Source organism: Sus scrofa, chromosome 1 (genome assembly GCF_054392235.1).
Source record: "Sus scrofa isolate SSC_HxYL_T2T_F1_AM1 chromosome 1, Sscrofa_HxYL_maternal_Yorkshire_Landrace_v2.0, whole genome shotgun sequence".
Lineage (NCBI taxonomy): Eukaryota > Metazoa > Chordata > Mammalia > Artiodactyla > Suidae > Sus > Sus scrofa.
In genome coordinates, this window is record NC_139383.1 from 279,121,227 (window position 1) to 279,146,181 (window position 24,955).

Consider the following 24,955-nt stretch of genomic DNA (forward strand, 5'->3'; position numbering starts at 1 on the left):
TATTTCCTCTACCCCCATACCCTTAAATGAATTGTGTACCCTTCTGTATTTCCTGCTTCCTAATGATCCTTGAAATTGCAGTTCCTCCAGGAAGAGTTCCGTGACTCCTGCACTGAAAAGGCATTCTCCCTATGGCATATCTTTTGCATTTGAAATACGTACTTCACTTATTTGAGACTTACTGGATTGTGAATATTTGTTTTTTTCGTCACAGGAGGTTTGAGCTCTACAATGAAACGGTAAGCCTTTGAGACAGAATACTGCATGTGTCTAGATTTTCAGTGCCTCGAGGGGAGGGACCTTCTATCATAGTCATTCATTTGTGTGAGATCATTTACGGGGTGCGCCTTGTTGTGAGGCAACAGAGCCCACTAGAACAAGCATGAGCGCTGGAGTAAGACCTGGGTTAGAATTCAGTTCTGTCACTTACCGTAAAACTTTGACAAGGTATATGACCTCTTTTGGTTTCTATTTAGGTATCTGTAAGTATGCTAATAGCTGGAAGGCATATACAGACTTCTATTGATACAAATGTTACTGTACTATAATGAGTCTGTAAATCTCTGCTGCACTTGAGATTAGTGGTTCTTAAGGGAAGAGGATAGGGCTTTTGGGTACCATCGGCTAGGGAATGTTTTGTCATATGAGGGGAAGGGCTGGACTGCCAATGCCTGAAGAATGCTGCTGGCATTCAGAACCCTGGGCCTGCAAAGCTAAATGTTATACAATGCAAGAGATAAATATACAATGCAAATTGCTCTGCTCGAAACAGTGATAAGAAACCCCACTCTATGGTTAATAATAATATTATCATTCACTTTTATATTTTCATAATTTAGCACAGATCTACAGTAGAAGTGCAAAGAACATATGTCGGCCAAACAACAAAAAAAGAATAGTAATGATATCATTTATACGCTTTTGAACAAACTGGACTAGAGCCAGGTATGTCGAAGGTACAAGCCTGGTCACATCAACCACCACTGTTGTATTTTCTTCTGCTCAAGGTCCATGACATCGCACTTGACATACTGAGAAGGTCAAATGGTGTCCTTTAAGAGTTCCTGTCAGGACAATACCAATCTCTCCTGTTAAGCAACCCTTGTTCAGCATGTGGCCACTTCCATCTGAACGCAGCCTGCCTAGGCCAGGAACTAGGGCAATGGGGACTTCGTGAGAAACAAGTTTCACCTGCCACCCTGAGGCAAAAATTTCTAACGGATTTCGTTTTTACTCCATTCATGAACCCTAGGAACCTGGGTCTGTCCGAGTACTCTGCTTACCTTTTGCAAATCAAGGGAAAGCTGCTGAATGAATGCTTGGAGCTCCTGTTCCTTTTGCTCCAGGGCTGTGATCTTATTTTCTGCACCTGTTTTTGAAGCTGTCATATGATCTCTTCATTGAAAGAAAGCAGACAATGAACAAATTTGGATATCTCATCTAAGACACATTCTTCCACAGGAAAAATACAAATGGTTCTTTACATGTCAGGGCTGCAAATATTAGACACGTGAAGATTATCGATGAAGAAGATACCTTGACTCTCTCTGAAGCAGAAGCCCCAAGAGAAAAGGTTCCACCCAGGTTTAAGCAAAAAATCCTGATCTGCCTTCAGCTACCCAACATCTTAGAAACTAAAACATAATAAACTGCTAAGCAGGTGAAAGGGAGTGAGGGTTGGCGGGGGGGGGGGGGGTCCTAAAGCCCTGGGCAGGTAAGGACAAGTCCATTAGACTTGGCAGAACTAAGACTGGAAGGTGCTGCAGTGAGCAACAGGGAAAGATGGGTGGGCTGCAGCCAGAGCTACGCTAACACCGCTTCCCATGGGCCCCACAGACCAAGCAAGAACCTCTGCTCTTCCAGCGTTGAATAGTGTCTCTGCAATTCTTCGAGCTTCTGGCTTAAGTCTGATGACAGCTGATTGGACGTCATCAACTCCTCTTGGGTGCGACTAAGTTCTCTCACTTGTGCCTCCAACTCCTGTTCCATTTTCCCCAAACTTTCTTCTTTTTTTAAAAGCTGATAGAAAGACAGAAAGTTTCACTGGGCCACTACTAAGAAACAGACTTGGACCAATAAAGCAAGCTTTTACAACATTTTTATCAGCTTATAGAGGGGACTTATGTGCCCAGGAATTTAAAAGGAAAAAGTAAACACATTTCAAACAGAACTTTTCCATTTTAATAAACTGAAAAACATACAAATATGATTACTATCGAAGATTAGTGAGGTACGTTGATCAGAAGTTAGAGAGTGAATTCAGAGTAACTAAGTATCTCTTCAGGATTTAAAATAAAAATGCGCACCATGTGCTTTACTTTACTTAGTTCTTGCTGCTGGAACCCCTCCAATTCATCCATTTCATCTCTCCTTTGGAAAAGATTCAAACTCTGGTTCTTTATTTCCTGTAACTGAGCTGTCAGAAATCTTTTATCCTGTGTAGAAGAAGATATCAACTCAGACAACTGGGACATTAGAAATCCATATGTGTAAGCAGAAATTTTTTTTTTTTTTTCCAGCTGCACCCATGGCATAAGATCCTCACCCCACTGCGCCAGGCCAGGGAGTGAACCCGTGCCACCAGAGACAACACTGGATCCATAACCTGCTGTGCTACAGCAGAAACTCTCTTTTTTTTTTTTTTCTTTTGGCCTTGCTCACTGCATGAACTTCCCAGGACAGAGAGACTCAAGCCACAGCAGTGACAATGCCAGATCCTGAAATGCTAGGCCACCAGGGAACTCCCCAGAATTTTTTTTTTTTTTTTTTTTGCTTTTCAGGGCCACACCTGCAGCATATGGAAGTTCCCAGATTAGGGGTCAAATCAGAGCCCAGAATTTTTTGTCTTTTTGCCATTTCTTGGACCACACCTATGGCATATGGAGGTTCCCAGGGTAGGGGTCAAATCGGAGCTGTAGCTGCCAGCCTACGCCAGAGCCTATGCCAGAGCCACAGCAACACGGGATCCGAGCCGCATTAACCCACTGAGCAAGGGCAGGGATCGAACCCGCAACCTCATGGTTCCTAGTCGGATTCATTAACCGCTGCGCCACGACGGGAACTCCAGAGCCCAGAATTTTTAATAAAGGAAAGTCTTAAGGCTGTCTCTTGTCAGTAGCAATTATACATTGATATAGGGAAGCTTTATGGTATTTACTTACAAAGTTATTTACATATACTTTAAGTTAAAAATAAATATGTTTTAAATAATAGTTGTGAAAAGAGGAGCAAGAGCAACAATTACTTAACACTTGAAAAGTGCTTAAGTTTGATTAGCAATTCCAGATATCCGTTTTACATGTCTCTTCTCAGGGACATACTGAACTAGCTGACTAACATGAATAACTGGTACAAGACTGAATAATCTTAAAAAATTAGGTTCATTTAAGTAGAACTGATTTCACTAAGTTCAGACAGCAAGTCAACACAAATCAGACATGACCAGTGTCAGCAGGTTACAATTTACTAAATGATAGCTTCTCGAGATGGGTTCCTTTTAGGATGAACCCTGATGTGGCAGTTTCCAATTCTTGGTTGAAGAGAAATTAAAACAGTCTAAAAATAACATTTCTAAAAATCACAGTAGCTTAAAAAACCTTCACAGATGTCTCATTACTCTTTTCTGATGTAAAATGTTTTCCAACCCCTCCTGTGCAGGGTGGGTAGTAGGAAGAGAAAAAAGGCTCTTAATGAACTGAAGTAGATTTAATTTAGTTCAGTCATATATGGATCCCCTTTTACCATAATTTTATTTTGTCTTTTTAGGGCTGCATCTGCAGCCCATGGAAGTTCCTGGGCTAGGGGTCAAATTGGAGCTGTAGGTGCTAGCCTACGCCACAAATGCAGCAATGCCAGATCCAAGCCACATTTGTGACCTACATATACCACAGCTCATGGCAATGCTGGATCCTTAACCCATGGAGCAAGGGCAAGGATCAAACCTGCATCCACATGGATGCCAGTTGGGCTCGCTACCACTGAGCCACAAGAGGAACACCTACTATAATTTTAAATGATGAAAAAATAGTTCTATGAGAATTTCAACTGTTTATTATTATTATTATTATTATTATTATTTTGTCTCTTTAGGGCTGCACCCACAGCACATGGAGCTTCCCAGGCTAGGGTCCAATTGGAGCTACAGCTGCCAGCCTACACCACAGCCACAGCCACAGCAACACCAGATCCCAGCAGCATCTGAAATCTACACCACGGCTCATGGCAACGCTGGATCCTTAACCCACTCAGTGAGGCCAGGGATAGAACCCACAACCTCACGGTTCCCAGACGAATTCGTTTCCACTGCACCATGATGGGAACTCAACTGTTATTATCTTAAGAGTTTCTTTCACGACAAGAAAACTTTAAATCATACCTTCATATTGAAGAAGATATAACATCATGCTTATATCTACATATCTATATTGAGATTTATATTTTTTTCTTTTTTGGCCACGTCTGGGGCATGCAGAGGTTCTCAGGCCAGGGATTGAACCCAAGACACAGACAGCAGTGACACCAGATCCATAACTGTGGTGCCACAAGAGAACTTCTTAGATGTATATTTTTAAACATTAAGTTTCTTAAATAAACACCTTAATAAAGATAACTTGACTTTTCTGTAATTCTTTCACTACATAAGTATGGTTAAGGCATTCTGACAGCTTGATAACCAGATTTCTACAGAATATACAAAGAAAATTGCTGGTTTAACTTGGTGTTTTATCCCAAGAGTGGAGCAATAATAAAATTCATTTCTTTAGGGAGTTCCTGTTGTGGCTTAGTGGGTTACAAACCTGACTAGTATCCATGAGGATGCAGATTTGATTCCTGGCCTCACATAGTGGGTTAAAGATCTGGTGTTGCTGTGGCTGTGGTGTAGGCCAGCAGTTGCAGCTCTGATTCAACCCCTAGCCTGGGAACTTCCATATGCTGTGGGTGCAGCCCTAAAAAGAAAAAAAAATAATTTGTTTAATAAAATCAATAGTAAATATAATTTACAACTAAAAATAGTTTTGTACCATAAAGAGAAGCATAGTAGTACTCAATGAAAAGGAATGAATTAGAAAGTCGCACAATTCAAGTTGAGCAAACTAATGATTGTTTTATTTTTACTTCTTATTGATTTATGTACTTATTAGAAAGTCTATTATTTCTTTCTTTCCTTTTTTCTTAGGGCCACACCTGCAGCATACGGAGGTTCCCAGGCTAGGGGTGGAATTGGAGCTGCAGCTGCCGGCCTACACCACAGCCATAGCAACAGGGTATCTGAGACGCGTCTGTGACCTACACCACAGCTCACAGTAAACGCTGGATCCTTAACCCACTGAGCGAGGCCAGGAATTGAACCTGCATCCCCATGGATGCCAGTCAGATTCGTTTCTGCTGAGCCATGACGGGAACTCCTCTTTATTTATTTTTTGGCCATGCCTGTGGCTTGTGGAAGTTCCCAGGGCCAGAGATGGAACCCATGCCACAGCAGCGACCAAACTTGCTGCAGTGACAATGCTGGATCTTTAACCCACTGTACTACAGGACCTAGTGATCATTTTAAATTAAAATGTTTTTCTAATTTTAGGTGTGAAATTCCATCTTCCTATTCATGGCTGGGAACCAAGAATACACTGCATAATGTATCTACACAGTTACACAAGCTTTGGTGCTGGAAAAATCAATTGTCCTCATCTGTGTCTAGCCAAGAGGCTCTTCTTACCTGCCGTGAGAAATGCCCTTCTTCCCCACCGCCTCCCCAGGAAGTATTCCTAATGTTCCCACTGTATCAGTCAGGGCCCCAGCAAGAAAAAGACTCAAATTAGTTATTTTGCGGAGAGTCTAATAAGAGGACTTTTCAAAGCTGTTGGTGGGTAAGAGATCCCAAAAGAGATGATGTGTTAGTAACTGTTGGGCATAAAGGGGCAAAGAGATTAAGAGGTTACGAGAAACATAAAGAGAGAAACTATATCAGAAAGTGAACCAAAGGTCCCACAGAAGCTGTGACCTTGGCCATGGGATGCAACCAAATAGAGGGGATCTCACATGACTGGAGAATAAAATTCCTGACCATACTCTTCCACACAGTCCTTTGGTGTCCCCCACTGGCACCTCAATTAGAAGCCAGAGGACAATGGAGCCCTGATGACAAAGTTCCTATCAGCCTTCAGATACACGAAGAAATATAGGAAAAGGGTAAAGAGTATATCGGGAAGGACAAACAAAATTGTCCAGCACACCCATCAAGAGGAAGAAAGACACGAGCTTTCCCAGCCAGCTCTCAATCATCCACTGCTCTGTTTCCGAGAGGAGGTATAGCCGTCAGTGTACTAGGTACCGGAGAAACCATTTTCCAAGCCTCAGAGAAGAAGCCAACATTCCCAGTGAGACAAAAATAAAGATGATACTAACCTTTTCAAGCTGATCCACTTTTTCTGACCATTCCTAAAACAAAACAATAAAAAAGTACAGTTTCCAGGGAAGATTATCAGTGAAACAGTTTTCAGAAAACAAATCCCCCTCGCCACCCGCCACAAAGCAACCAACAGACCAAAGAAAATCGAAAATTAAAAAAACAAAAACAAAACATGAGGTTGGCTTAACAGTAGGAAAGCCAAGAGTCCTAAAAGAAGAAAATGAACTTTATATAAAATTTTGAGCAAAAATATAAGCCCGTACATTTTTACTAAGCAGAGCATTCAAAGCTGTATCTGCTGTTCTGATGCAGCTTTCAGCTTATCCCTGAGTGTTTTTCCATGAGTACTATTATTATTTCTTGGGAGTGAGTAGCTGGGGCCAGCTGAGTTGATAACTCTACAACTGATGTTTAAAAATTAATTTACTGAAAAAGAGGTGGCAGGGGAAGTCTTCAGTAATCCCCGATCGTTATTTTCCTTCTCATTTTGACCTTAACAATAGTCTTTATAACAATAGTCTTTAACCCTCGTAAAAGTTAAAGGGGAAAGGATTATGCCCCTTATCCACCAACCACAGAAGAAGGGAAAAAAATAACCACAGGTACAAAAGGCTAAATGCCCCACTTGCCTACAATCAAAGTCCACCAATTTTAGATTATCTCTTCATTTATATTCATTCATGCCACATTTATTCACTAAGTACTGGTGAATGATTTTTTTTTCTGGCTAGTAAATGTCCAAGAAGACTAATACACACTATAGAACAAACCAACCACATCACCTACTGCAGATGAAATAAATTATATATTTTCTTACATGAAATGTAATAAATTGACCATCCTAATACATCAAAATTACCGTTATAATATTTTGATGCTTATCTTAAATTTAAAATGCCATTGAATAAAAAATACTTTATTGTAATAGCCAGTTATCATTTTATTTCCTTTTTTTTACTGTCATTCATTCAGCGTCTTTCAATGGATGGTTCTAGTGAGATTATAGGAGTTTGTGTAGCTGGCTGGGACTGAAGAAACTTGGGACAGAGGTTGGAAGAACTATGTATCCTCATGGATGACTGCTAGCTTGACAGCATCTTCTCTATTATACGGGCAAGTGTTTCGGGACTAAGCTCTCAGACAGGTTTTTGGAAGGCAGAAACCTTTCTCCCTATCTTGGGTTCACCATCAGATTACACATATACTGCTTCCCTCTTCATTTTAGGAAGCTACACAGTTTAGAAAATGATACTTCCACATTATGAACACATTTCATGACTGTAACTGTAAAGTTTCTTGACAGTTTACTGTCTTAAGGCCGAATGAAATCTCAAAGAACTTACATAGCATTCCTTTTCTCCTAGGTTATAAATATTTTCTACCAGGTTTATGGCATGATTTTTGAAATCATGTCACTAAGTGAAATCTTTCTTTCAGTCCTGGGCAGTGCCACATATAAAATACCTGGTCCTTTCTGGCTAATGCCAAAGCCAGTCCTTCTGCCATTTTGGCTCTGTTGGCTTGGAATGTCTCATTCTGCTCTTGAAATTTCCGCATGGAAGCTGTTAACAAAGAGGCTCTATTTGAGATATGGAAATATTTCAGAAACAGCATGACAAATAGCCCATGTGATTATTTTATAACTGTCACCTAACAAAAAAGGCCAAGGTCACACATATGAGACTAGGAAAAACCGAATCCAACTTGACTTTCCCAGAATCTCTTGGCTTTTGTAATAAACCACGGTTTTGTTTTAGCTTGTTTCCCATTGTGGTTTTTTTTTTTTTTTTTTTTTTCTGTTATAGTCAAGTATACACATTTAGGAAGATGCCAAAGAATAAATTTTTAGATGATACAGTGATAAAACACTGAGCTAGGTAGATTGCCAGAAAACACCAATGTTGTTGCTAAATGATGGTTGCTACTATTTTACCCGAATTAAAAACAAAAACAAAGGTCAAAACAAAGCAAAATAAGAAATTCCTTTCTTTCATTTTATTTTCCTCGAAAAAAAAATTAAGTATATATTACATCACAAAAAATAACTTTCTACTTTTTTTAGCATCTATCTTGAACCCAAAGGAGAACATATGATTTAGGATAGACTAAACAAAATCTATGTTTTACTGTTGGAGGACTGTGGATGGAAATTTCCAATTACTGAACACAGCAGCAATGAAGCAATGGCTGAAACCAAAGCCTCTTAATCTAGGTCCAAGGACAAGGGACTAGATTTTACTAAAATCTAAGGGCAGCCAATAAACCAGTCAACTGGATGGAGACAAGCTGATACATATAATGACCTGCTCCTACGATGCATGCCCAAAAGGCAACCTAAGTATGAGGTGCATGCTTATAATCAGACAAAATGTTTTACCAACTTAAAAACTATACTACTTATAAAATGAAGATCTGAACTATGATGGACAAACTTAACCATATGCTACTGTTTCATTTCAAAAAACTAAACCCTGGGAAGATTTAATAAAGCAGGAAAAAAAAATACGTACAATCCTGGTGTTTTTCTAAGGCAATTTCAAGCTTCTCTTTTATCTTCTGCAAGTTTCGGACCTGTTCAGCATAGTCTTGGGTGAGGAGGATGATGCACATACCAGGAATGGACAAACATCAGGAAAGGAAGTTAATTCAACAAACAAACAAAAAAAAATGAATGAAAATGATGATGATTTTCTCAATCTGAAAACCATTCCTGTTGAGGAAAGCTGGGCAGACAGCCTCCCGTTAACAATGAACAACACAGGCAAACAAGTATAGTACAAACTACCCACAGTGTAAATGGTGTATACAGACAGGCAGATTTGTTTAGCCTTGAGAGAGAACAAAAATTGGGCCTGTTCTGGTCATCAGAAATACCCTGCTATGAAGACCAGCACTATCTCATTATTCAGGTTCAAATCCCAGTTTTCACTTTCCTTGCTTGTCTTCGCAGTAGGAGCGATCAAAGGGAATTCAATGAACTCGCTTGGAGTCCATACAACTGAGTGACAGAGATTAGGGCAATAGCAAACATCTCACCACAATACTGCCTTTGCAATAAAAGTTCTTAATTCTCTATAAAAGTCAGCTTCCTTTCTACATAGAACTGAGCTGCCCATGCCATATTAAAGGTGGAAGTCAGAATCAATTACCTGGGTAGCCAAAGAAGATAGTATGGTATAGTGGAAAAGTGGACAGGCCTTGTTCAAATCCCAGCTCTGAGAGACCTTAGCAAATTACTGACCCTAAGAGTTAGTTTCTTCACTTATGAAATGATACTAACTGTACCTATTTCAAAGGATGTATTAGATAACAAACTAAATATTCCATATCCTTTAATGAAATAATAAACTAAGTGGTTTTGCCTTTTTGGTTTTTTTTTTTTTTTTTGCCACACCTGAAGCATGTGTAAGTTCTCAGGCCAGGGATCAAACGCATGCCACAGCAGTGACAATGCTAGATCCTTAACCCACTAGGCCACCAGGGAACTCCAAGATAATAAACTAGGTGTTTCATATGCCTTAAGCACATGGCACACAGTGCTCAATAAAGGGTAGCTCCTATTCTGGGCGTTATTTTTATTCACACTGAGCCTATAGGTGAATACCCAGGACATAAATGGGCTTAACAAATGTCAGTTCTCTTCCCTGTCCCTTCTCTAACATCAGTCAAACCCAAATGATTTAGGAAAGATGCATATTACCTTAGAGCTGACTCCCAACACTGGACAAATATAAAGTTATTCACCTCTGTTATTGGTATTACTTTCAGGTAGGGGTAACAGGATAAGAACAGTTGAGTTAAAAGCAGATTGTAGTAAGTGTATGGCCTCTAGCATTAGGCAAATGTGGGTTTGGATCCCAACTCTATCACCCACACTTGTGTAACCTTAATCTCACTAAGTTTTATTAGGCTAGAGTGAGGCAAAATGAGATAATGGACTATCTAACAGCTATGAGTTATACTCTAGACCTTTGATAACTACACAAATATTTCACATACAATTTGGTGAATTTTGTAGTCTACTGCTTTCATGCCAATAAAATGGGCTTAAGGCCAATGGACAAAAACAAACACAGAAGCCATTGACCCCTTCACAGGCTGAAGTTTGCAAAAAGGATCCACTGGCAGAAACCAAAATAAGAACTCACAACTCTATCACAAACATGCCCTACTCAGGCAAATAACATCGTGGAGTTGTGTAAATCATAACCTGTACACAAAAGACATAATGAGAGTTAACAGCTTCTATACAGGTGTCGCAAGTCAGAAATACTACTGAAGGAGTTCCCACTGTGGCTCAGTGGTAACAAAGCTGACTAGTAACCATGAGTACACGGGTTTGACCCCCTGGTCTCGCTCAGTGTGTTAAAGGATCTGGCACTGCTGTGAGCTGTGGTATAGGTCGCAGATGCAGCTCGGATCTGGCGTTGCTATGGCTGTGGTGTAGGCCAGTGGCTACAGCTTTGATTCAACCCTTAACCCAGGAACCTCCATATGTTGTGGGTGCAGCCCTAAAAAGACAAGAAAAAAGAAAAGAAAAAAAAGAAACGAAAAACCAGAGAAGTAGCCCAAAGACCCAAAACGACACTTACACAGGTGACATGTATCTGTCTCAAGTGGCAACACAGCACCCTTTCTGGTGCTCAGGAATCCACCATCCCCTGTAAATGCTATCCCCTAATCCTCTCCACATGAAAGCAAGCCAGGCTACCACTGGAAAGACGGTTACATCTATTCTACATATATTTTTAACACCTTTTATATCCACTGCTAGAAATCTCAGGAGCAGAAAAACTTAAGTTTTTTTGTTTTTTTTTTTTAAGTTTAAAACTGATTTTTGAATTTACACTATTCAGTACACTAACAACAGAGAGGAAAAAAGGGGGCACAACTTGCTCCTTTTTGCCTAAGATCAAATATACCAAAATAGCTGTAAGGTTATGCTATACGGCTATCTTATAGGGAGAGAGGGTCAGGCAAGGCAAGGTTCCTTTGTTTGCTTCTTATGAATTCTTAGACATACCAGAAAGTCTGGCCTCTAATTTCCGTATCTGTTCATTCCTCCTCAAAAGCTGGGATGAAAGATCTTCTCTGGAGCTGCTTCCATCAGAAGCCTGTTGAAACAGATATAAGAGGCTGAAGTCAGAGGTGGATTTTCAATGGCGTGAGACCATAGTCCTCAACCAGAAAATGACAACTCATTTATTTATTCATTTATTTTGCTTTTTAGGGTCACACCCACGGCACACGGAGGTTCCCAGGCTAGGGGTCCAATCCCAATTGGAGCTACAGCTGCCGGCCTATGCCACAGCCACAGCAACTCGGGATCCAAGCTGTGTCTGCCACAGCTCACGGCAATGCCGGATCCTCAACCAACTAAGCGAGGCCAGAGATCAAACGTGCAACCTCATGGTTCCTAGCTGGATTCATTGCTGCTGTGCCATGACAGGAACTCCAACAACTCTTTTTTTTTTTTTGTTGTTGTTGTTGTTGCTATTTCTTGGGCCGCTCCCGCGGCATATGGAGGTTCCCAGGCTAGGGGTTGAATCGGAGCTGGAGCCACCGGCCTACGCCAGAGCCACAGCAACACGGGATCCGAGCCGTGTCTGTAACCTACACCACAGCTCACGGCAACGCCGGATCGTTAACCCACTGAGCAAGGGCAGGGACCGAACCCGCAACCTCATGGTTCCTAGTCGGATTTGTTAACCACTGCGCCACGACGGGAACTCCAACAACTCTTATTTTAAGTAAGACTACTTCCATCTATAATGTGAAGGAGATATAATATGCAAAAAAGACGATCTGTGTGTGTGTACATGTTATTGGAATACATAGGGGCAGACAAATCCAATCTGATCATATTATGCCAGTACAAAAAATACATTTTCAGATAAAGAAGTAAATGCCTGGAGTTCCTGTCATGGCTCAGTGGTTAACGAACCCGACTACTATCCATGAGGACACGGGTTTGATCCCTGGCCTCACTCAGTGGGTTAAGGATCTAGAGTTGCTGTGAACTGTGGTATAGGTTGCAGATGTGGCTTGGATCCTGTGTTGCTGTGGCCGTGGTGTAGGCCAGCACCTACAGCCCCGATGCAACCCCTAGCCTGGGGAACTCCATATGCTGTGGGTGCATCCGTTAAAAAAAAAAAAGTAAATCCTTTAATTTGCCAAAGGTAAAATCCTGGGGTAAAAGGAGGAAGGTTCTTTAGCAAGGGATAAAAGGCTGGATGGTCTGTGACAAAGATTCTATCACTGACACTGATAAAAATTCCATTATCTTCATCTATAAAGCAAAGGGATATCAATTTATAGCTCTAAAATGCATGAAAAACATTAGTAGATAATATACGTTTGATAAATCAATATATTAATGAGAATCAATTTTCCCCAACAATCTACATTATCTTAAAACAAATGGACAGTACTATTACTTTAGGCACTGCTTACTATTGCTTGTAAATAAATCACTTTATCCTTCCACTTTTGATTATAATATTTTAAAAATGCAGAATAGTAAGGAAAATAGTTTAATGAACATTCTCTCACTTTAATGACTGATGATTTTTCCCATCTTGCTTCATTAATTTTTATATTATAGTACTTTTTATTCTATATTTTTCATTTTTTAATTTTAAATGAGAACTGCAACAATTTTTAATGTTTATTTATTAAGCTTTTTAGGGCCGCACCTGCAGCATACAGAGGTTTCCAGGCTAGGGGTCAAATTGGAGCTACGGCTGCCGGCCTATTCCACAGCCACAGCAATGCAGGATCAGAGCCGGGTCTGCGCCCTGCACCACAGCTCACAGCAATGCCAGATCCTTTACCCACTGAGCAAGGCCAGGGATCTAACCCGCAACCTCATGATTCCTAGTCGTATTCATTTCCACAGCACCACGATGGGAACTCCACTTTTTTTTTCCCCCCTTACTAGGGTCGCACCGGTGGCATGTGAAAGTTCCTAGGCTAGGGGTTGAATCAGAACTGCAGACGCCTACACCACAGCCACAGCAAGGTGGATCCGGGTTGCATTTTGACCTACACCACAGCTCACTGCAACAGTGAATCTCTGACCCACTGAGTGAGGCCAGGGATTGAACCCATGTCCTCATAGGTACTAGTCAGGTTCATTACCACTGAGCGACAACTGGAACTCCACTGTAGTACAGTATAGTGGAGCAAATATAGTAAATAGTATAGTAAAGGCAGAAATCATGACATTTCACCCTGAAATTTTTTTTTTTTTTTTTTGTCTTTTTGCCATTTCTTGGGCCGCTCCCGCGGCATATGGAGGTTCCAGGCTAGGGGTCTAATCGGAGCTGTAGCTGCCAGCCTACACCAGAGCCACAGCAATGTAGGATCTGAGCCACGTCTGCGACCTACACCACAGCTCACGGCAACGCCGGATCCTTAACCCACTGAGCAAGGGCAGGGACCAAACCCGCAACCTCATGGTTCCTAGTCAGATTCGTTAACCACTGCGCCACGACGGGAACTCCCCTCACCCTAAATATTTTGATAAACATTTCTAAAATATAAGGACATTTTCTTTTACAGCCACAATACCATTATTATCCCTAACAAAATTGAAAATAATAATATCTAACAGTCCATCTTCAGCCTTCCCCATTTATTATCAAAATGTCTTTAAAGATCATTGAACAACTCTAAATATTCATCTACCCATTTAGCCACTTGTTCATTCAACATTTATCGAGATTCAGTATAGGGGTTAAAAGGGAGTCTCTGGAGGCAGAAGGCCGAGGTTAAATTCTCAACTTCGCCACTTATAAACTATAAGAACTTGGACCAGTTAATCTCTCTGTGCATTGGTCTCCTCACATGCAAAATGTGCTAACAAAAATAATCTACCTCACAGAGCTGTGATGAGGATTAATCAAAAATTGTCAGGTCTCTAAAACAGAGCCTGGCGCATAAGCAGTTTTAATACATATCATCTATCAATTATAGAAGTTACTATTACTAGCGTTAGGGCTGAGATCTATTTTTAGCATTGCGCTGAGCACTGGAAGTAGTGATGAAACAGAGGCCCCTCTAAAACAGCGAGAGGAGTTTTCTTGTGGCACAGTGGGTTAAGGATCCACTCTTGTCCCTGCTATGGCTCAGGTCACTGCTGTGGCGTGGGTTTGATCCCTGGTTGGGGAAGTTCTGCATGCAGTGGGAGTGGCCAAAATAAATAGTTAAATAAAACAGAAGTAACTGCAGCAACTAATTATGAAGGGCTTTTAAAGAGCTAGACATTATACTAAGTGCTTTACATAATACGCATAAAAGGGTTAACAGTGCAGTCCTGAAACTGCTATCTTTTGGAAGGCCTACTTGTAAGGTGAGCCCCTGGCTGGCCTATGGGAACTTAGATTTTATAAGGGTTCCTTCCCATCATTCCTGATAAGAATGGCTCATGGTACCTAAACTGTGCAAAAATATATGGTTTATGCTGAATACCTGTTTTCCCTCTGGGAGCCTAAAATTTCGGCACATGGCAGGCAGAGGGTGCCTATATAACCAGCCTCCAGTAAAATCTCTGGGCACTGCATCTCTAATGAGCTTCCCTGGTAGACAAGATTTTATCCTGTGTTGTCACAATTCATTGCTGTGGGAATTAAGTAAGTCCTGTGTAACTTCTCTGGGGGAGGACTCCTGGAAGCCTCTGCCTGGTTTCCTCCAGGCTTTGCCCCATGCACATTTTCCCTTTGCTAATTATGCTTTGTTCATTTGTTTGTTTGTTTGTTTTTTTACAGGTCACATCTCTGGCATGTGGAAGTTCCCAGGCTAGGGTCAAATCAGAGATGAAGCTGTCAGCCTATGCCACAGCCATGGCAATGCTGGATCCTTAACTCACTGAGCAGGGCCAGGGATCAAACCTGTATTCTCATGGCTACTAGTTGGGTTCCTTACCTTTGAGCCATAATGGGTACTCACCCTAATTATGCTTCGTAATCAATGTTTTCACTGTAACAACTGATAGCAGGAGGTAAAACTATATGCTAAGGCCTTCCAATGAACAACAGAACCTAGAGGAGAAACTTGGGGACCCCTGACACACACAATTTAAAAAAGACAGGTATAGTTCCTAATTTCATTTTATAGATAAGGAAACTAAAGCACAGAAAAGTGGAAAAGGAGTTCCTTCATGGAGTAGCAAGTTAAGGATTTGACTGTGGCTCAGGTTGCTGCTGTGGTACAGGTTTGATCCCTGGCCCAGGGACTTCCAGATGCCACAGGCATGGGCAAAAAAAAAAAAAAAAAAGAAGAAAGAAAATAGGAGTTCCTGTTGTGACTCAGCAGATTAAGAGCCCAACATAATGTCTATGAGGATGTGGGTTGCTCCCTGGTCTTACTCAGTGGGTTAAGGATCTAGCATTACCACAAGCTGCAGTGTAGGCTGCAGATGTGGCTTGGATCCATTGTTGCTGTGGCTGTGGTGCAGGCCTGAAGCTGCAGCTCTGACTCGACCCCTAGCTCGGGAACTTCCATATGCTACAAGTGCAGCTATAAAAAGAAAAAAAGAAGTGAAAAAAACTTACCCAAAGTCACAGTAACCATGGAATGGGGAATCAAATCCAGGTCTGAGTTCATAACCTGACCTGAGTTCCTAACTGCTACACTATTGCCTGTCATGAAGCTCCCACTTTAATGGGAAAGACCAACAAGCAAATCATCAACAATGCAGTGTAATAGGTACCATACAGAGAAAATAGGAGACAAGCGACCAAATTGAACCAGGAGGGATAAAGGGTAGAGAGTGTGAAAGGGACAGGTCAGATCAAAGGGGCTTCGTGGAAGTAACACATGAGCCCAGTCTTCATGGGTGCACAAGAGTCAGCGGAATGCAGGGATGAGGGCAGAATACAGGAAAAATTCCAGAGAGAAGAAACAGCATATGTAAACATTTGAAGGTATAATGGAAAGTTGTCTATACCATAAAGTACAGTAAGTTCAAAACGGCTGGAGCTCAGGGTGTAGGAAAGTAGAGAGAGAGGAGGTGGGATGGGTAGGCTGTGACAAGACCACAAGGGCTTACCATTGGATTATAATAATAAATTTACCCTTCATCCTGACAATGATGGGGAAGCCACTGAAGAGTTTTAAGCACTAGAGAGACATAAATAGATCTGCTTTGGGGAATTATTGGTGGCAGGGAGCCCATAAGGCTACCATATTTGTCCAACAAATGTGGACAACCTGGGAGTCCCCGTTGTGGCACAGCGGAAGTGAACCCAACTAGTATGAGGGTTCAATCCCTGGCCTCGCTCAGTGGGTTAAGGATCCAGTGTTGCCATGAGCTGTGGTGTAGGTCGCAAACATGGCTCGGGTCCCGAATTGCTGTGGCTGTGGCATAGGCTGGCGGCTGTGGCTCTGATTGGACCCCTAGCCTGGGAACTTCCATGTGCCGCGGGTTCAGCCCTAGAAAAGGCAAAAAGACCAAAAAAAAAAAAAAAAGACCAAAAAGTAAAGTATTTCCTGAATTCAGGCCACTCTCTTTATCTGCAATATATTTGAGATGAGAGACATCATTTAGTAAGTTCAGCATGAAGGCAAAGGAAGTACTTCTGCCACAGAACTCAGCATTAAAACTATGTCTTCAGCCTGGTGATCGAATGTGCTCTTACATTTCCTGTTAAATATAGGAGCCAATGATAATTGAGATCTGGTCATCTATTGCTCCACCTGAATAACCTAATAGCTTCTGCCATGTAATCTGACCTAGACAGGTAGCATGAGAAAGGAGGAGGGTGACTCAACTGACCATGGAAACAACTCAAGCATCCATCACCACTAAAGGACAGAGACAAACTGTGGCCTTTTCAAGCGCTGGAATCTTATACAGCCATAAATGAATCACCTATAGTAGACTATTTTTACAAAGTTTGAAAATAAGCAACATTAAACTACAGACTCTTTATGAATATATACATATACATACATAGTAAGATTTTTTAAAAAGCATATTCTTAAAAGGAATTATATACACAAATTTTAGGACAGTGGTTATCTGAAGGAACCGAGAAGGAGCATACAAGTGGCTTTGATAGCATCAATGATGTTCTAGTTCTTTGTGCAGGTTGACAGATTTAACGAAGCTTTATTTTTATACTTCATACTTTACATTTATGTAACATGCATTCTTTTCTATATATCAAGCATTATAAGTCATTTTTCAAAAGTTATCTAACTTTGGGAGTTCCCGTTACAGCTCAGCAGTAGCGAACCAGACTAGGATCCATAAATCAGTGGATTAAGGATCCGGTGTTGCTGTGAGCTGTGGTGTAGGTCACAGATGTGGCTCAAATCCCCCGTTGCTGTGGCTGTGGCTCTGATTCGAACCCTAACCTGGGAACCTCCATATGCCAAGGGTGCAGCCCTAAAAAGCAAAAAAAAAAAAGTTATCTCACTTTGAGAGGACCCTGTCATATGCCACAGACACAATTTTAATCGTAAGGCATGACATTTACCTACCACAGCAGTATCCTCAAATCTTTCCAACTACAAAGATACTTTACAAATAAGGGACATAATGTGGCCACCAGTGTCATCTCTTCATCAACTTCTCCGTTAACATAGAGCTAATTCCCTGGCTAATTCCACACCAAACTCAAAGAACTTGCTAAGCAACAATGACTTAAAATATGTGTGTAGAGACAACAGGCCAAAGCATTTTGAAAAACAGAATGTAAAAGAAGATACACAAGGTATATAGATGGAAAAAAGAGTACAAGAGGACAACGTAGAGCATATAAAAAGGGATTTGTGAAAATTAAGAAAAAAAAATAGAAAAGCACCTCACCTCAGAGTAAGAAGAATTAGATATAAACAAGTAATCTTGCAATTTAAAAATAAAATACTTGCTGGAAAGTTTCCCACAAATATTATTTTAAAAATATAGTGAGACTGACCAAATATTAAAAACTAGAGAAGATACTTACAAAGTCATCTCCTGAGTCAGCTCCCATAGAGGCAACCGATTCCTTGCTCACTGATCGTGGGATCCTAGCAGCACCTCCAGGCCTCTGGGCGACAGCAGTCTCTTCTGCAATTTTCTTCTTTAGTTTTGCAAACATTTTGCTGTGTGGCTATCCTGCACTGATGACAAGGTCTTGAACCACTACAGTAGTCGTTAGGCCAGCAACCAGGAATTCCAAAAAAGTGCCTAAAAAGTTCCAGATATCCAAACTAGCTGCATTCCCACTGAAACTTGGGCCAAAGGCTTGTGGCAACAGGGTGTCTATAAATCAGATGAAAGAGAGCTCTAAGTTAAATACCAGAGATATTTCACATCTGGGTTGCTTTGCTAAGCTTCAGGTTTCAAAATTAAGTTTCACAATTTTAATGCACACTAAATAAAACACAATTACTAAATCTTTAAAAAGCTACTACATATGCACATATACAGATAAGGAAATCCAGTCTCAAGGAGATGAAGTAATGTGCCAAAGATTGTGTGGTTATGTGCAGGGATGGCATTTGAACCCAGGACTCTGACTCATAAGTCCTCACTTTCTTTTTTATTATACCACATTGGCTGTGGTATACACACATTAAGTTTCCTGGGGCAAACATTAACATAACAACGCTTTTGAATCTTTCCCCCAATTACATACAGTTTAGCGTTTTGTTTTGTTAAAGATGAAGACAAAAATATGTAACTTAATACAACGAAAAGGTGTAAAGTTCTAAAGTTCGAAGATGGTTTCCAATCAGCCGTTCACCAGAAAAAATTGACAACTTTTTTTCTAAAAAAACAAAACAAAACAAGCAAGCCACACAACTATACTGTACAGGTATCAGATAGCCTTAAATGTTTCCTGGAAGTGCTGTGTGGTTCTCTTTTAAGGGTGATTCAAATTACCTCGAGTAGGTTTCTTTTCTTCAGAATGTTTTACATAATATTCACCATGAGGTTCAAACATCTTTCCCTCCTAACGTGTATGCTACATTAACATTCTGGCTCCAACCTTAACTTTTGATATTTTGTGGAGGATACCTAAGCACTGCTCTAAAATCTACCAATGACTTCTTACCACTTCAGAGCATCCATTTAAGTCTTTACGAGTCTTCAAAAACTTTTACCTTCAATACTGAAAACCAGCTACTCACCTGGCTTATCTACTAGACTTAAAACAGCTTGGAGGTCAAAGCTCTCTGTCCTGCATGAAAACAAAAATAAACCGCATTGGATATTTCCTCAAGTGTAAGGCCAAAATGTTGAGGAGGGGTCAGGCGAGGGTAGAGGAAGAGGAAGGAGGAAGGATTTAGGTGAGGGGGAGAGAAAAAGCTGCCACTGTCGCAATCCTCAGTGGTCTCCTCTCCCTCTCCCTGGTCTTTGCATTTGTGATTTGCCTAAAAGCTTCATTGACAGGCCAAAGAACTGAAACTCACTGTAGTAAGTGGCGAAATTCACTTCGCCTCGGGAGCCCTGAGCAAAACAATCCGAATGAGATTAAGGTTACCCATGGCCAGTAATAAATTCTCAATAGATCCTGACTGTCGTTACCTGGCTAGACCCAAAGCCTTGACTCGAACTAAGAAAGTCGCCAAGAAAAGAGACGGCTAAGTTGGGTAAGAGACAGCTGTCTAAGACCCAAAGGCCAGCCATCTGCCACGGTAGTTTCCACTCACTCACTCAGGCTCCTTCCAGACCCGCCTGTACGTGGACTGTCAAAGAAGGGAGGGACCCAAAGTCTCTCCAATTTGACAGCAGGGAAACTCAGAATCACGGAAGAGTGATTTGCCCGAGGTCGCGCAGGCGGGAATTCCGGACCCCTAGGCTCCAAATTCCCAGGCCGGGGAGCCCGCTTCGGCCCCTACCCTCGCCCTTTCGGCACCCCAGTACTGCCCCCGGCTTGGGTCAGGAGTAACCCAGTCAGGGCCGCTCTGGGGGCGCACGGAAGCAAGCAGGAGAATGAGGGGCCTGCTTGCATCTCCTGCCCCCGCCCGCGCACCTGCCGCTCTCTGGGCAGCCGGCAGAGCCCCGCCTCCGGGCCCTCTAGTGAACGCCGGCCCCCGTCACCAGCCCCCACGACCGGCCGGCGAGCACGGCAGCGACCCGGAACCTCACTTCCACCCGCGCGCCGGAAGTGGCTGCGCGCGGGGCAGGCCCACCGCGCGCAGCCCTCCCACCGCGCGCATGCGCCTGAGCGCAGCCTTCGCGGCAGCTGCTTGAGCTTCGGGGTGGCAGTTTGCCCCGAGCCGCTTGAGGGCGCGGGACCCGGCGCTCCCTCAGGCAGGTTCGCCACGTCAGCTAGCTGCCTGACCGCGTAGGAGGACTGAGCGGCCGAAGTGTTTCCTTTTTTTTCTTGTCCCTCGAAAGGGGGCGATGCGGAGCCGGGGAAGTGGGAGGAGCCTGTTGCCAAAGAGAAAGAAGGCAGTTGTTGAGGGGGGGGCAGCCTGTGCTGAACCGCATGGAGACCCACCGGCCGTGGTGATGCTGGGCCAGCACAGAATTTTTATTCCTCTCCCTGCATCCCAATCCCTCTGCACCCTACACAGTCACCTCGCCACTTGCAAGAAGCTGTGACTCCATAAAGTACTACTGAGAACTCGCGCCATGTAACCGGTGTTTTGTGCCTGTGACGTACTGTAGTTTATACATTTTGCTTTTAATTCTTAAAATTTTTTGGCACGTGCAGGTTCTTGGGCCAGGGATCGAACCCACACCACAGCAGTGACAGCGCTGGGTCCTTAACCCGCTGGGCGCCACAAGAGAACTCTCAGGTTATACATTTTATACTGCAATCCAGGACATATAACGTATCAGTGAAAGAAGTTTGGAGAATCATACCCTTATTACATAGTGCACGGTGAGACATCGCATTTCTTTAGAAAAACACGCAGGCGGTAGCCCATCACATTCATTTCTCAGTCCACTAATGGGCCTCCAACTTTTGACAGATGAAGAAAATGCAGGGAGGTAAAACTGCCTTGTATCACGGTACAAATTGGTAGCCTACGTCGAGTCTCCGGAATGCTCGGTGCCAACCAAGCCGGCCATTCCACGTTGAAGTTGCATGTGTTATTGCCCAAATCCAACACCACCAGCCTGAGGGCTAGGAACTTCCACCCGATCCCCCGAAACAATCCCTCACCCCGCCTGTGCCAGTTATGACCACCAGGAGGAGGGCAGGGAAAAAGACCGTAACTAGGACCCAGAAGAAATTTACAAACTAAAAGACGCGCATGGAATCCACAACCCCAAGACTGAAGTATCCAAGGTATTATCTGAAAGAAGTAAGCCCCATCAGTTTAATATTTATATTGTCAACAATTCTGAAGAAGTACAAAAACTTTAAGCAAATAATGTTTATTTTTATATTGATGATACACTTAATATATACGGGAATTCAAGATACAAAATTTATTTTTACAAGAGTTCACACCTGATGAATGTAATCACATTCCTAGAGAACATTTATCAATGCAAAAATGTCTTCAATACACTGACAACAAAAATCAAATATTCTGTAATCTTGTTATTCAATAAACATCAAAACATACTCCATCCTCTAGTATTTAAGCGCCCTCAAGGTGGGAGGCACCATATAACAGAAGAAAACATTGGAAAGACAAGGGCCTACTGAATCTGCTCTGCAGAATCACAGTGTTACTCTGAAATTCGTTAAGTGAAGTAGTGAAAGGCTTGCTATCCTTTACGACGAATCACATACAAGAGTCAAAAGCGATGATCAAGAAAATAAAATGTTTCAATAACGTCTCCATTTCTAAAATCTATGAAGTATTATCCATAATAGACAAAGCGGAAAAAGGCTGCTGAAGAGGAAACACAATAGGAAAACATCCTTAGGATTGTGTATGGCTTAAGCAATTTAGAAACAGGACAGACTTTTACAATACCACAACTGTTCAAGTCAAATGATATTGACAATATAATTTGTCCCCTTAGTCATTGGTAGTAAATAGCCCCTTCGAAATTTTTTCTACTGAGAACACATATAAAACTAATGAATCCAAACGGTTTGTTGTCTCACAGAGCTGAGTTAATGGATTTTGTTTTAAAGTATTAACTCACAATATCCAAAATTTAATACAAATGAGCAACAAGACTACTTCTTAAGGATTACAGTGATTTGTGAATAGCTAGATAGGCAACCAAATAGCTTCATTATTTGCATGACAGATTAGCAGCACTTGGATAAGAACTGTTACAGGAAAATTATTGTGCTTCAATCTCTTGAAGAGAGCTAATAAATATAACTCTATAATCCTTATAGTGTTACAATTCTATAACATTTCAGTTACAGACAAGCACAATTTTTAAAAAGTATTTCACACCACTAGAAAATCAAGTAATTATAGTCTCCAAATGTAAATTTCTGCTATGATTGAAACAAGTGCATTTCTGCCTAATATCCATAGTATAGACAATAGGTTCACCATTATTTTCAGGGAAAAAAGATCAAATATAACTTATTTTAACTCCTATTTGATTAACTTAACCTATAATGATGATTTGAATGAAGAAAAAGATATTCAACCTTACAATGGAAACTGCTCAGAGAAAATAATATGGCCTTTAATGACAAAATTCTTTAGAGCAAGGTAGGAAGCGACATAAAACTTCATCACATTCAGTGATTAATGAGACCACTATTTTTACTGGTGCTACACAATGAAAATAACCTATTTGGATAAATTCCTTCACTTGTAAGCTCTACTATGAAAATGGTAGGACATTGCGTCTGCCTTTCCTAAGACCTTTTCTACCTTGATTGGAAGAAGCCTCCAAAATATGTCTCTCTGATTGTTGAATGGCAAAGTTTACTAAAAATAACAAAAAACAGCTGGAGAACTAGCCACATGTGATCTAGATGACACAAGAAATGTAACTAGGTAACCATAAAAAGCCACAAACTTGTGAAAAAAAGTCCTAAAATATTTTGCTGAACTATTAAAAGTTCTTTTTAATAAAAAATAAGATTAAAAAAAAAACTCATTCTGCAAGAAACAGAAATAAAAATTCTTACTGCCCTAAAACATTTTAAGCAATTTTTCTTGCAGATTTTTAATACATCACAACACATATTTATAGTCTAGAAAAAAGTCAGTAACATGCAAAGGAGGGTAGGAATAAGATTTTTTAAAACAGTATTTATTTCTATATGTTTTGGAGATATTTACTTTGGGATTATCACATATGATCTCTCACATTTTACAATTTCAAATCAGATCTTACTGATCTGAAGTTTGAGAAAATTTATGGGTCAAATTGTAATGTTTACAAATCTTAATTTCCCATCATGGACAAGTGGACATTCATGACAGTTGCAAAAGAGAAAAGAATATTAGTGATACAACATAAAAATTTAAATATTGTTTATTGCAGATCTAAAAGGTTATAAGTCCCTATCTCATTCTGAAAAGTGATATACAGCCTGTTAACTTTCATTACATAGGCCTGTCAGAAAAGTAAAAAAATCTGACCCCTAAAATCACCAATGTCTCAATAAACAACACTACACCTCAAAAGATGATTGTCTTAGGACATAGACTGGAGTTATCCGCCAAAATAGGAAAATATACCCAATTTTAGTCTGTTCTATGACTAAATTCAAGCTTTACAATAAATGAATCTGGAGTGCAGAATTAATAAACCTCAAACTACTAAAAAAAACTCTGAAAGTCCTGTTTAAATTTTTTTTTTTTTTAAAGCTACTGCTTAGATTTTTTTTTTTTTAATGTCTGCACCTGGGGCATATGGACATTCCTGGGCCAGGGACTGAATCCAAGCCAGAGCTGCAAGCTATGCCGAAGCTATGGCAACGCTGGATTCTTTAACACACTGCGCAGGGCAGGGGACCGAACCTGGGCCTCCACAGTGACCCAAGCTGCTGCAGTCGGAGTCTTAGCCCACTGTGCCACAATGGGAACTCCTGCTTAGAATATTTTGATAATTAATTTTAAAAATAACTTTTGAAAAACACAAAAGAAATTAACAAAAATATTTTTAAATGAAGAAATGGTGCTTCAATCAATGATTAAGTAACAATGTTATGCAGAAATGGAATTCTTCTTAAAAGTCAATATTACATCAAACTAATAAGTGAAAAATATCAACTTTAGCTTAAGAAAACATTTCACATCTGCAGAATCCCAAAGGAAATATTTCTATGGCATCAACAAATTAGTACTTAATTTCATATATTTAATTTACCCAATTAAGGGTATGTCTCCTTACATTATCTTAACACTCTTGCCTTCAATAGGTGATTCCATTCACACGTCGATTATTTTTCCTTAAACACAAGGCATGCTTAGTAAGTCTCTGTGTTCAAAAATTCACTGAAGCTGGGACATGGTGTAATATTATGTCTTGAAATTCTAGTTTGAGGAAGATGAGTTGCCTCAAAAAAATTTTTGTTTTAAGGTAAAATGGTCACAGTATCCAGGAAAGAACTGGAGGTACAGCACGAGCAGGTGTAAAGTATCAGGGTCTAAGATTACAGAATAGGGGGAAAGGGCTTGGTTTTTGAAGCAATTCTTATTTAACTACAAAGTGACTGGCTT

General features: G+C 40.9%; 1 protein-coding gene across 11 annotated transcripts in view; it reads right to left on the bottom strand.

Moving 5' to 3' along the window:
- The window catches only part of GOLGA1 (golgin A1), a 50,795-nt gene extending 30,305 nt beyond the window's left edge, over positions 1 to 20,490 (bottom strand). For 3 of the 11 annotated variants that reach the window (XR_014827192.1, XR_014827188.1, XM_005654558.4), the window contains exons 1-10: positions 20,377 to 20,490; positions 19,532 to 19,581; positions 18,361 to 18,659; positions 11,430 to 11,520; positions 8,917 to 8,991; positions 7,871 to 7,968; positions 6,403 to 6,435; positions 2,307 to 2,435; positions 1,850 to 2,019; positions 1,284 to 1,395 (exon numbers count right to left, since the gene is read on the bottom strand). Coding sequence is in view for 6 of the 11 variants with exons in the window: in XM_005654558.4 (XP_005654615.3) it covers positions 1,284 to 1,395; positions 1,850 to 2,019; positions 2,307 to 2,435; positions 6,403 to 6,435; positions 7,871 to 7,968; positions 8,917 to 8,991; positions 11,430 to 11,520; positions 18,361 to 18,495 (843 nt within the window). In the remaining 5 variants the exon portion in view is untranslated. Of the gene's footprint in view, positions 1 to 1,283; positions 1,396 to 1,838; positions 2,020 to 2,306; positions 2,436 to 6,402; positions 6,436 to 7,870; positions 7,969 to 8,916; positions 8,992 to 11,429; positions 11,521 to 18,360; positions 18,660 to 19,531; positions 19,582 to 20,053 lie in introns of all 11 variants that reach the window. The other 8 variants (XR_014827201.1, XR_014827191.1, XM_013986672.3 and 5 more) reach the window with 5 other exon arrangements.
- Between the last annotated feature and the right edge of the window lie 4,465 nt (positions 20,491 to 24,955).